At 30.6% G+C, this 14,425-nt stretch overlaps 1 protein-coding gene across 1 annotated transcript; it reads left to right on the top strand.

The window, feature by feature from the left end:
* The first annotated feature begins 5,733 nt into the window (after positions 1–5,733).
* On the top strand, positions 5,734–8,660 carry LOC118050423 (ribosomal RNA-processing protein 8). The gene is made up of 9 exons (XM_035060774.2): positions 5,734–5,934; positions 6,027–6,088; positions 6,202–6,253; positions 7,358–7,472; positions 7,600–7,694; positions 7,829–7,935; positions 8,034–8,148; positions 8,226–8,270; positions 8,387–8,660. The coding sequence occupies exons 1-9, from the start codon at positions 5,824–5,826 to the stop codon at positions 8,456–8,458; spliced, it is 774 nt and encodes a 257-aa protein (XP_034916665.1). The 5' UTR covers positions 5,734–5,823; the 3' UTR covers positions 8,459–8,660.
* Positions 8,661–14,425: the final 5,765 nt, after the last annotated feature.

Raw genomic sequence — 14,425 nt, 5'->3', positions numbered from 1 at the left:
AGAAAGTGGCATTAGAAAGTGACGGGACAGAGATTAGCACTTGAAATCGAACCAAATAGGTTTGCTCTCCAAGTAAGAAGATATTTCCCCTGCGTACACATAATCATCTCAATAGTGGCCGTACGATCTCATCAGTAAATCCATGAAAATATCGATGCAAGCGTATTATGCTAAAAGAAATCCTGGTGAAAAGCCTAGACGACACATCAGTTCACCTCTCTCACCTTCAATCCTATCAACTCTCTCTCTCTCTCTCTGCAGCTTTCATTTTATAAATAAACTTCATATTACCCCCACATCACTCCCGAACAAAACACAAGACGCAACAAAAACAATAGAACAACACGATCGCTACAAAGTCATAGGATATCGGAGCAAGAACGATCAAGGTAACTTTATTTTTTTTCTATCATCTCAGCAGAGTTATAGAGAGAGTGGTAACGATAGTGGTTTTTTTTATTTTTTTTCATTTTAATTTATTTCCTTTCAGTTTTTCGGTTACTTTGAAATGTAAGAATTCTCCAGTAGTTTTTCAGCAATTTTCAATGCAAAAAAAAACACCCTCTATTTGCAAGATGCTGAAATTGAAATCACAAATGGAAAGTGTTTGATAAAAGGTCAAGCGTCCTTTCTTCGCGAGGATTGCCCCGGGGGGATATCACTACGGTCTTTCTCGAAAAAGTAAGTTGTTCCTGTGGTTTTTTTTTTTATCCTTGGAATTATTTCTATTAATGGATTTATTTTAATGGTGCAAGATGTACGGACTTCATTGATCCGAGATAAGTCTATGTTGAAGACGAGATTCCTGCCTCCCCTCATGTTGCCATGGCTCTTGCTCCTACACATCCTCACCGTGCCGGCCCCCAAGTTTCTGACGACTCCTCCAAGCGCACACCAAAGAAGCCCTACAAGAAAAAGCGTAAGGAGGCCTACAATTCTGTAGGTTGTTAACCTTGTAATAATAATTTACATTATTAATTTGCTATTAGTTTATGTATTTTAATTGAAAGATTATTTTTAATATTTTATCAACTTCGCATGTATCTTTGTTTGCTATCAACGATCTTTTATGCGAACAGTGTTAATGAGTGTTGAGCTATAGTAATTTTTTATTGTTCTGTATGAAAGATTTGATTAATGCTGTAGTAGACATTTGTATCTGCATGGCCTCCTGTCCATTCTGTAAAACCTAGTGTAAATAAACTGAATTTCTTAAAGAATGATTGAAGGAAGCTAAGAAGATTGCATTCCAGATAATCATAAAGGAACTTGTCTTGTTATCTTATGGCCCTTTGTTCATACACTTTTCTTAGACCAATCGAGCATATTGCCCCTTAACCAATTAAAGCTACCTTCCGATATAATAGGAAGATATTCTTCGTTGAAAGTTGTGCTAGTTGTCACAGATTCAGATATTACAGAAATGCTCTATTGTAATTTCAAAGTCAAAAATAAATAACCGAAGCTAGAACCTTGTTTGCAAAGAAATGGTCAAATTTCTTTTGAAATTATGGTGGTATGATATCTGTATAACATCCGAACTTGGATTTGGAGAAATGAAGGTTCAAATTTCATATCGCATGTCCTGCTAAAAAATAGAATTGAAGTAGGAAGGAGGATTTGGAGACAGGCCAATCCTTGAGCATTTTTGTCTGAATTAACTGAAAGTCCCAAGTCCTTCACCGTTCTTCTCTCGTAGAAATGGTTACCTGATTATAATTTCGAGGAACTGCCACGAGCCATTTTATGGATTTATGGCTAATTAGGGGAAAATAGGAGATTTTGTTCAATAATCTAATGCAAACAGCATCACTAATTGCGAGCTTTACATGTTACCCAGTTTAAGTAATCTCTTTGTTCTGCACCATCCCTTTCCCATTCCTTTTTCTTATCTTTTATTTTAAAAAGAGAATTTGCATCGGAAAGAATTCCAGCTCGAAATAATAAATTCAATACCACCACAGGCTTGGAAAGTACAAGCAAATGAGAGGCACGGACAAATGCTTGTAAGATTGCTTGTCTGGACCGAAAAAAGAAAAGAAGCAAAAGCTAAAAGTTGTCCCAACTAATCGCTTGACCAAATTAACTTTCAAAAATTATAATTTGACCCTAGAATTTTAATTTTTTCTAATTAAAGTCCAAATTAACTCAAAAATCAATTTTTCTTGCAATTAAACTCTCCATAAATTCAATTAAACCTTCAATAAAATTTAATTGAGTCCATAAACTTTTGATTTTGGACCTCCAGGTTCTCATCATTTGGTATCAGAGTAATGCTATAAAATCAAGTGTTATCTATCTTTTATTTTCTGTGTTTAGTCTTAATTTCTTGTAATTTGTTTTTGTCCATATTGTTTTTTGGATTAATTGGTTTTTTTGTCAAGTTTTTTGTTTAATTTTTCTTTGTTGTCTGATTTATGTATGGTTCTAAGATATATATATATATATAAAAAAAAAAAAGGAAGGGTTATTTATGTGTAAATTATTTTATTAAAGTTTTTAAAAAAAAATGAAAATCATAAAAGTAGGTTGTTAGAATCAGGTTGTTAAGAAATTATCTAAATTAGGTATTTGAGAAATTCTTGTGGTAAATTTGGGTTGCTAGAAGAATTCCAAAACTAAATCATGTTTGACATTAAAGTTTTGGTTTGGGTTTGAATTGTTAAGTATCTAAAAGTTTCGGGCAAATTAGATTAATTACATACTCTTGATTTGTTAGAAAATTTGTTATTTTGGTAATAGTTTAATTAAGTATTTATTTCAAACACATTTGAGAAGATTTGTACAAATTGGGTTCAATTAGTTTGGTATTTATTCTAGTATTGATTTTTGGTCTAATTCTTGGTTTCATATTGTTTATTTCATATGTTTTATTATTGATTTCATAATTTTATAATGTTATTGCTTGTTTGTATCTCATTTACCTTGATTGTTTTCATTGATTGAATTTGTTAGGTTGAACTTTCCAATCTAATTTTTATTGATTATTTTGTTTAGTTATTTCAAGAGTTAAAAAGGGGAGTTCGAGAGGGAAAAGATGGAGAGAAAAAAACATATTATCTTGAAAAGATATAATTTAAGATAAACTTGAGTAAAGTGACATTTATTTAAGTGTAAAAACATAAGGAAATACGCGAGGGAAATTTTTTTTCTTGTTACTAACTTATTTTACAGATATGAATATGTTATCCAAAAGTGAATCACCACACAAGGAGGGGAAGCTCGATAATTCTTTTGTGTTATAGGTCATGCAGCAATAATTGAAGTGAATACAATTGATGATTAGCAATGTCATAAATTGGTTAGATCAATAGAAAACTAGGATGGATAGTATGAAGGGAGGCCACTATCACAAGTTACTAATTATAAAATGTTATTAATATCAGTTTCCACATTTGTAAATGAGTATGTTAGCGATAATGAGGATGAAGATGTAAATGAATTTGAGCAGGCTTCATCCAGCCAATGTGGAAGATTTCAGCAGTAAAGGGGTTTTAATGATGAAATGTTTTGGTCAAATATGTATAAGGGGTTTAGGTGTGATTTTGAGATTCGTGATGGTTTGGATAGAAACTCAAAGAGCATCAAGATGAAAACTCCTGTTTTTTATAATAGGAAGGTAAAAAATGATTTTCTATCGCTACAAATATTCAGAGGTGATGAATGTAAAACTTTTTTTTTTTTTTTGTTCATTAACTATGCTATAATTTGATAGGATTATCTTGTGTTGAGTAAGAAGAGAAATCTTTAGAAGCTTGTTGAAACTTAAGAGGAAATGAAGAAAATCATGAGGAAAAGATTTGTCATTAGTCTATAGTTATTACGATTTGGATTGGGCATGATTCAATTTCATCATGGCTTGTGGGTTACGATTGCTCTAGCTTGTTTAAATAAATTCAAGTTTGGTTTAGACCATACCAAATTTGGTTTGGATAATAACACCTTGTGCAGTTCAGTTTGGGTTGATTTTAGTTCATTTTCCGACCATTAAATGCAAGTGACAGTTTAGGAAGTAACTCTTGGTTGCGACTGGGGTTTATCTCCTATTTATAGGTTTGAATCCTTATTTTACAAGGACTAAAAAGTCCAAATATTCAAAGGATCTAAATTTAGTTATTTATGTATTTTATTTTTGGTTTGAGTTGTTTCAAGATAAACCATAGACATGTATTTATTTTTCAGCAACTTATTGATTTGGGTTTTATTTGGGCCTTTGGTTTACAACCTAAAGGGTACATTAAGATTACTTTGTGGGACTATTTAAGTTAAATTTGAGATGAAAGTTTTTGTAGGTAGGTGATTAATAAACAAGTGTGTTTTATGTGCAAAACTCTTACTCTTGGTTCTTCTATGAACTTTATCGAACTTATAAAAAAATTTTGACTTTATGGCGTTCTTTCTATACTTATGTTTCTTGATTCTTATAATCAGCGGGTCAAAGTTTCATCAAATACATTTGGTTCTCTAATTTAAATAATATGTGAGTCAAAAATTTTATTTGCTATCTGATTTTAGCTTTTCAAAAATTGTTGTTAATCTCGTTGTGGGTTCTAGGATTCTTACCCCCCAGTCTTGCATCAAGATTTCAGTGCCTAAAACCATGAAAAGTTAACTTCAAATGATTAAATTAAAAATAAATAAAATTTAACAACCAAAGTGTAAACCAATAAAAATTTTAGGGATCTAAAAAAATCACCTATGAATAATGGGTAAATAAGGTTTTGTAAGAGGATGAACTCTTTGTGTTAAAAAAACACTATCCTGAAAAAACAAAAAAAAATCTACATATGAGATGAAGTCCTATAATATCATAGACAAAGGGATTTTAAAAAAGAGTTCATTTTATTTTATGAATTTAGAGTTTCTAACTTTGAATTTGAATTATAAGATTATATTATAATTTTATTAAGAAAATATGAATTAATTAAAATTTATTGAATTCTTTTATCGAAAGTTAATTGAAGAATAGTTTATTTGATCAAATATTACAAAACATATAGCATTTATACATATAGATGGAAAATAAAAGAGTAAATAGATATTTATCTTTTTATTTTTTATAATTATTTGAAGATATTACAACTACAGTCTCTTTAAAGTAATGAATAATTAATTACTTTTATTTATTATATCGTAATGATTTATTTTATCAATCAATAACTTAACCAATTATTTTATAATTATACTAACTACTCATACTATAGTACAATTACAATTATTTTTAAAAAAAATAATTATATTGTTACCTTGAAAAAGAAAATAAGCGGTAATTATCCAAACCTTCTTATAAGAAGTCTTTTATCCAAAAAAAAAAATCCATCAAAATATTTTATATTTTCTAAACCCAAAATAAAATCTAACAAATACAATCAAATAGGAAAATAATAATAATAATAATAATAATAAAGAGGTTAAGATACCCAATTAAAAATTAAGTGAAACATTTATGCACCCTCGACAAGTATGTTAGCATGCTAGTACGTTAATTTAACAGCGACATCAATTTGTATCTAACAAAATCTAATAGGATTAATTAATTAATAAAAACTAATAATTTAAACATTCAAATAATAAAATTAAAAGTACGAACACTGAAATAATAATAGAAAAAATCGAAAGGTTCCATAAGACAACCTGGGCCTGTACAGTTTAGTGGGCCGAAATTAATATCACTAGTGGAATCTATAATGGGCCTCTTAAAAACAGGACAAGAGGACCCCTGCTGCTCTCCTTTCTCTTCTCTTCCTCTGAAAAAATATAACAAGGTCCGTCTGTAGGTGTGAGCTTGAAAGAGGGTTTTAGAAGAAGAACAACAGCAAACCAATGAAGGAAACAAGGAGCAGAAAACGCAAGAGAGAAAAACATGGAAAACCTCAAAATATGGCTTCTGCCTCTTCGAAAATAACAAAGTCATCCTCTAATTTTCTCGACAAGGTCCCTCTCTTTCCCTCTTCTTCTTTCTTTATCTAAGTGTGTTGTATGGAAATCTCAATTCTGATAGAATGGATTGTGCTGTATAAAAGCAGATGCGAGCAAGATTATCAGGTGGCCACTTCAGGATGATTAATGAAAAGCTCTACACTTGCACGTAATTTTTTTTTCATCTAGTAATTGGGGTTTTTCTTTTTATTTTAAACAATTTTTTTATGTTTGCTGATGGTTTCTTCTTTCTTTCTTTTTTTTCTTTTTCACTTTTCTCAGTGGAGATGAAGCTCTCGACTATTTTAAAGAAGACCCATCATTGTTTGATATGGTAGCCTTTGTTTGTTCCAAAATCAACGCTCGATCTATCTAGTTTCTGTTCTTGTTTGTTGGCTTCTCTTTTTCGTTGTTCAATTACTATATCTTATAGTTTTGGAGAAATTCACATTTAGTAGTACATTAATTTTACCATATTCAATCATTTCAACGTCTCAACTTTGATTTTTCAACTGAACGCGTAACATGCATCTCCATTGAATAGGTTTAACTCTATGAATTTCTCTACATCAGAAGCGCATATTGAGTTTTTCCCCTTCCAACCTTGAGAGTAGAATTTAGTAGAAACTAGAGAGCACTGTAGGCTTTCTTTTCTGGGATGCAAATTCAAGAAACATGAGATGGGATGAGAAGAGAAAGAAAAGATGAAAGAAAATAGTATGACAAAAGCAAATATTTGAAAAACACTGTATGTCTTTTTTTTTTCTGTCTGAAGTTCAAATTGCTTGTTCTTGGATATTCATGGTAATTCTTGACGCCAAAGTTACCGTGGAAGTCCTCTAGATAACTTAAACTTGATTCGAATAAAACAGTGCTGAATGGTCTGTTGAATTGATCGAGATATGTTTATTGTTTTTATGAAAATGCTAAATATATATGTAGGAGGAAACAAATTCAAGAAAACTAAGAAGGAAAAAAAGAGCATGATGAAAGCAAAAAATTTAAACAAACTCTATATGTCTGTTTTCTGTCAAAAATTCACAATGCTTGTTGCTGGATATCTGTGACTATTCTCGATGCCAGTCACAATGAGTTATATGGAAGTCCTTGTAATAACTCAATCTACTTTTGAACAAAACAGTGTAGAATGTCCATCTGATAGATGCCTGATAGTGTAACGTTGCAAGTAGATCAGAGCTTCATGGACATGTTAATCTTGAAGTTCAGGATATCTTACCATGCAATTCATACATGGATAGTTTTTATATGCCTTATATTTTCTGTCTTTTTAATATCACTATGCAAATGTCTTACATTTATGTACTTGCACTCACACATGCAAGTCTAGGGAAGTAAACGGAATTGGAATCATAATTATTTGGATGTTCTTACTCTCATATCTGAAACTGTCTTGACTGTATTTTATGTTCTTGAGCAGTATCATACCGGATATCAAGAACAGATGTCACATTGGCCCGAGCAGCCAGTGAACATAATCACACAGTGGCTAAAAGCTCGCAGCTCTTCTTTAGTTGTTGCTGATTTTGGCTGCGGTGAGGTTTTACCCTGTCCACTTTCTATTTCTAGGTTACCATACTCATTTTGTCAACATATATCTGCGGTTCACTGATTTGTTTCTTTGGTTGGTTTGACAATGTAATGTTGCTCCATTTGTTGTAGGGGATGCACGTCTTGCAAAAAATGTGAAGAATAAAGTTTTCTCTTTTGATCTTGTGTCCAATGATCCTTCAGTAATTGCTTGTGATATGTCAAATGTATGTGTGGTATTTAAGTTGCCTTTGAATTTTGAAATTGGGTTCAAAATTATTCCATGGGATTAAACTCTTGTCTTAGAATATCTATTTGCAGGAACCCTTATGATTGGTTTGTTTAATGTGCTTATTGGCAGACACCTCTTGATGCTTCATCCATAGACGTTGCTGTCTTTTGCCTCTCATTGATGGGGACTAACTTTCCAAGTTACCTTGAGGAAGCGCACAGAGTTCTGAAGCCCAGGTCTGCACTCCGTGCTTGCTTGAAGCATCTGGATTATCGTCTGTTTGTCGTTTTCTTCTCTTATAAACTAACGGTGCAACTTACATCTGCTCTTTTAGTGGGTGGCTTTTGATAGCAGAAGTAAAAAGCAGATTGGATCCAAACACTGGAGGAGCAGACCCAAAAATGTTTTCGAAGGCCATATCTGATCTAGGATTTACCTCAACGTTAAAGGTCTTTATATGTTCCTCCATCTACTTTTATAAATGGATTTCTTTAGTAGAATGCTTACTGATGCAAATTATGTGCAGGATTTCTCAAACAAAATGTTTGTTTTGCTATACTTCCAGAAAAAGGTCAGTCGCAACCTGGATTGATTATGTCAGTCTGATTTTTGTGCACTTGACTTATCTGCTTGAGAAGCAGTATAATAGTTCATTTGCATGACTAATCTGTTCACCATTGTTTATAGGAAAAAGAAACTTCGACGAGAAAAGGAATTGAATGGCCTGAGTTGAAACCTTGTTTGTACAAGCGTCGGTGATATCATCAGAGGTTGCCCTTATCAGGTGACTGGTGCATGAACTTAACACTGCATTATCAGCAGTATCGATTTTGATAAAGTTTTGTAAAACTTTTATTTCTTTAGATTTCTATTCATGTGCTGTATTAGATGCCAAGATTCTGTAACTTGGAATACCCTTCTTTTTAAGTTTATAGCATGGGAAAATGTATTTTTTATATTATTTTCCCGTCCTTCGAGTTTTTTTAATTACAAGTTGGTCGTGGCACACTAGCTCTGGTTTTTGTTGCCTCCTGGCAATGTGTATTTCACAAAACAAAATACAAAAGCAATATCTTTCAGGGAAATAAAATAAATGATTTTTTTTTTTTTTTGCAAATTACAGAAATTAATCAATCCATAAAAGGTGTTTTTCATTTTCATATTAACGTGTTTTTTGTTGTTACAAAAACTTGTCTTTTTTATTAGTAACATGTCTTTTTGAATAATAATTAAAAAAAAAAAAAAACAAACAAAACAAAAGGCCAATAAAATGATATAAATCTCAATTACTTGAATTAAGGAGAAAAAATATATCTCTCTTCAGTCAAATTATCATTTCCTTTTTCATTTATTTCTTTTTTGTTTTGCCAATTTTTTATAAGAATTATTACTTTTAAAATAGAGAATTATCATGATCGGTTTAATAATAAAAGAAAAACAAAACATGCTTGATAATTTGTTAAAAAAATATGCAAGAGTAATTAATCTAAAATTATGTTAAAAAAAAAACTATATTAAAAAATAATAAAAATACATGTTTTATTCTCGATTAATATTAATAGGCATTTTTTATTTATAAATTTTGCATATTAGAATCATATATGATAATTATAAAGCATTTGTTAATATTATTATAAAAACTATAATTTTCATCGCAAACTATGACAAAACTATAATTTTAAAGATCTTTTTTATTATTTTATTTATAATTAATTATATTCAAAATAAATAAAACAGATGGCACCCCGTGTATTTAGACACACGACGTTGTTATTATCATCTTGTTCAAATTCTGATCACATCTAATAGATGAAAAATTAGGTTTTGATTTCTTGGACCGAGTACAAAACTATTTTACAACTTGTTTTAACCTTAAAATACCCTAACTTGAGTAAACTCATTTTTAACCTAAAAAACTATAAAATCAATCCAAAAATTTATACTAACTCAAAAAATTCTTCTTGAGCTTAGATCTATTTTTTTTAATAGGATAAAAGTTCAAATCTATCTCCATAAAACTCCATACTTTAAGAAAAATATATTGATATCAAAATTAATCTTTTTCATGATCAAGACGTGGCTAGTCATACGTTTTTTTTTCTAATGATTTTGTCTTCCTTCCTGACATTTGGGTACCAAAATGCAAATAAAATAAAGTTTAGAATCTAAACATAATATCATCAAATAATAGGAGTCAAATATATATATATATAAATATATATAATTAAAAATTTAGGGATCAAGCTAAAGTTTTTTGCAAATACCCATTTTTTTATTAAAAAAAAAAAAATAACCCTCGTTCTCGTTCTTGTTCTTGTTCTTATAGGTTTTTCCCAACAACAAATTAAAACTATTTTTCATGAAATTGATGTTAAACTAGCTGACACAACGCTCATGGAGACCTTGCACATACAATAGAACACTAGTAAAAGCGAATCCTGCAAATAAATCCAAATATAAAGTGCAAGGATAAAATAGCAAAATAATAAAGTTCAATATGTATGACTTTTTTTATTTTTTACATAATTTGTTTCCTCATATTTTTCTATGATTTTTTAAAATAAAATAAGAAAATACCCAAAAAACAAATTCCAAAAAAAAAAGGTTATGTATATAAAAAATTAAGAAAACAAAATCCTTATTTTGACTTTTAAAAATAAACTAATATAATTTTTCAGCATAAAAAAATAATAATAGTTCAAGCGATAAATAAATAAATTGTTTTAATTATTTTTTTGAATTTTTGAATTATATATATGTGTATATATTGCTCTTTATTTCAAAAAATTTATTTCCCTTTAACATTCATCATGAGTAATTTAATTATTTTATCTCATGTTCCAGTAACAATTAATCTTTCAATTTATCATTATGCCAAACATTGTTAAAAAAAAAAAAAACTAAATCTTATACCCTCCAAAACTTATTCTTGTATACTTTCTTCTTCTTCTTCTTTTTAACTTGGTATTAAAAAGGTCATCTTTATAGTAACTAGTTAAATATTGCAAAGTTGGCTCAGTTTTTTTTTTTTTTTTTTTTGAATTTTCATGTTAAAATATTGAGTTCAACATTTAGGAGATTTAATAATAAAAAAAAATTAAATACATTAGGATGATGTGGGAGATGCATCAAGTTTATCCAATGAGAAAAATAATCGTAATTGTTATGCAATCTAGCTTGAGAATTATAAAAAAAACAAATTACTATGTATTGTTGTTGTGTTTTTTCAGAAATAATATTCAAACTAAATTCTAAGAATTGCCTAGACCTAACACCACAATCGCTTACTAATATCAAGTTCATAAACAACTATGTAAGTTTAGTGGTGAAAATGGTCGTACGAAGGATCAAAATATATAAATGATGAGGTCCCAATAAATTCAAGTAACTTAAAAATAACGCTTATATGTTGGATAATTAGTTAATCTTTTGGTTCTTGCAATTTAATATATTCTTTCTAACTAATGTGATTGGTAGCTTGTACATAGTGTCTAATAAGTCAAGACAGTTGATGGTTAGTACTTGCAAAAGGTTCTCTTTGGTGGATATGAAAACTCTTAGATGCTCAAATATCTTTTTAGAGAGAGAAAGTGAAATGATATTTTAGAGATATAGACTTTGAAAATATGTATGCTAAAAATATTAAGAATGAAGAGATTGTAAGCTTAAAACTTGAAGGATTCATGAGGTATTTATAGCCTATGAGTCTAGTCTTTTTGTGGTGATGAGGGGCTAGAGAGTCATTTCATTCATGTGATGTTTTGAATTGTACTCCATTCAAAATAATATGTATTATATCAATATAAAAGATTGAGGAACTCACATCGATGTCTAAAAAATTCACCAAGAGAGTGTTGAGCTTATGCAAGTTGTCTGAGCCTTTTAAAGGCGAAGAATGGGCCCAAGTTAATTGCCTGAGGCCCATAGATGTTAGTTCTATGCGATGCCTAGACCCATTCTTTGATTTAATACAAAAAAATTTAAATGGCTATAGGAACCCAAAGAAAGTAAACCTATATTTATAATTTTTTTCTAAGAGGTTGGGGAACCCAAAGAAAGTGAGCCTATACTTGAAAAAGTTTTCTAAAAGAACGAGGGGAACTCATGGAAAATAAAGCTCATACTTAGAAAAATTTTAAGTGGTTAGGAGGAACCTGAGGAGGGTGAGCTTATAATTAAAAAATTTCCATGTCCCTCCATGGAGGAAACCATATTTAAAAAACAAAAAATTCAGGAAGGTAAGGTGAAACTATAGAGAAAAATCAATACTTAGAGAATTTTTCTAATAGGTGAAGAAATCTATAAAGAAAGAGTCTATACGTAGAAAAATTTCTAAGTGGTTAAAGGAACCCATAGAGAGTGAATATATATTTAGAAATGTTTTTTAAGAGGCTAAGAAAAACCCAAAGAGAATGAGCCTATACTTTAAAAAAAAATCTAAAAGATTAAAGGGGAATTTTAAGTGGTTAAGGGGAAACACAAAGAAGGTGGGCCTATATTTAGAAAATTTCTAAGTTGTTAGGAAGAACCCAAAGAAGAAACTCATTGGAGAAACCCATTAAGGGTAGAGCCCATATTTAAAAAAATTTTAAGTGGCTAAGGAGAATCCAATTAAGAAACTCATGGGTGGAACCTAATTGAGGAACTCATTAATGGTGAAACCCATACTTATAAAATTTCTAAATAGCTAAGAGAACCCAATAACGGAACCCTTTGGAGGAATCCAGGGGAGAAACTCCCATAAGAGAAATTTTCATTGGAGAAACTCTTATCTTCAAACTCATTAAAGGAACTCTCATATCAAAACCCATTAAAGGAACTCAACTCTTATCATAGAAACTCACATTAAAGGAACTTCCATTAAAGGAACTCTCATCTCCAAACTCATTGGAGGAACTTAACTTTCATTAGACAAACGTATTAGGGGTAGAGCTCTTACTTAGAAAATTTCTAAGTGGCTAGAGGGAACCTATGAAAGGAATAGCCCACACTTAGAAAATTTCTAAATGGTCAAGGGAAACCCAAAAAGGATGGTGTTATTGCACTAGGAAGACCTTATAGCAATGTCTTTGAAAAGTGGTGTTATTGTACTAGAAAGACCTAATACCAATCCCTTGGAGGGTGGTGTTGTTGCACTAAGGAGACCTCATATCAGTCTCTTAGAGACGGGTGCTATTACATTAGAAAGACATTGTATCAATCCTTTGGAGAGTTTTCAGTAGATAGAGCTTGCTTGGTAGATGAAGCTTATCCAGTAGGTAAAAATCATTCATTAAGTCGAGCTCGTCGAGTAGATGGAGCTCGCGTGGTAGGTGGAACTCACATTTTATGTGTATGTTTGTATTAGAGGTGGAACCCACTAAAAAAGCTCCCAACCACAACCTCAACCACAAAAGCTAAAACAAACACACCCTATATATCATTAGAGCCCCTCAAGTCCCGATGAAATTTTTTGATGTGTACAACCACTATAAATATTATAGGCGTAACCTTGGGGCAGGCATAGTTGTGAAGCGTGGTCACAGGTATAGTGATAAGCACAACTATTGTTATGTTAGGGCTTCATCAACCATGAAAAGAGCTGTTGAGAAACAAGAATGAAGTGGATCTTTATTTAGTTTTTCATGGACGACATCAATGATGAAATCCTAAAAAATACAAGTAATGTAGGAGCAAGACTTATGTATTAGATAATCAGTTAATCTCTTGATTCTGATAATTTGATCTATTTTTCTTAGCCAAAGTTGTTGGTAGCTTATATTTGGTATCTGGTAAAGGTCAATATAACTGGTGGCTAATACCTGTAAAAGATCCTTTTTATTATATATAAGGACTCTTATATGCTCAAGTAAATATATTTTTAGAGAGAGAAATTGCAATGATATTTTAGAGATATTGATTTTAAAAATATATATGTTAAAAATATTGAAAATAAAGAGATTGTAAGCTTAGAGCTTGAATGACTCATGAGGTATTTATAACCTATGAGTCTTGTCCTTTTATGAAGAGGAGGGGATGAAAAGTCATTTCATTCATGTGATATTTTAAATTGTACTCCACTCAAAATAATATATATTTGGCTAAAAAAATATTAAGAGATTCATGTAGATGTGTTGAAAAAATACCAAGAAAGTATTGGGTATATGCTAGTTTCTAAGCCTGTTAATAGTTGAAAATGAATCTAGATAACACCTAGATCCATTCTTTTTGGATCGTGAGGAGAAATTTAGGTTTGTTAGTGACTTTTGCCAAAAAAATAAATAATAAATAAATAAGAAGAAGAAGAAGATTGAGATTAAATAATTGTAGTTGATGAAGCCATCGTCTGTTTCTAACGTATACCAAAGTCTCTTTTTGACCTCCCAATGTGAAATCCCAAGGATTCGTTGTGATCAACCCTTCCAATAAGAGCCTGTAACTTTGTTCTTGACTAGAGACTTTTCATAATTCAAACTTTCAGTTAATTATTTTTAAATATACGTAAAGACTACTGCTAAACCTCTGCATATTTTTATCATAAAAAAACAAAATAGAAAAAAACCTTTTTACATATTTTTCCACATAACAGTACAATTTTTCCAAAAGTTGAGATTTTCCAGAGGACAACGGATCTTTTCAAAAAAGTCATCACACTTTGCAATGACAAAACGTTACCGTTTCCTTCGTGTCAGGATCACGTGGAAGAATCATTGTAGCAACGTTTGGTTCAACAATTATAGCCAAGGA

Source organism: Populus alba, chromosome 16 (assembly GCF_005239225.2).
Source record: "Populus alba chromosome 16, ASM523922v2, whole genome shotgun sequence".
Classification (NCBI taxonomy): Eukaryota; Viridiplantae; Streptophyta; class Magnoliopsida; order Malpighiales; family Salicaceae; genus Populus; species Populus alba.
This window is presented reverse-complemented; position numbering and strand designations above follow the sequence as displayed.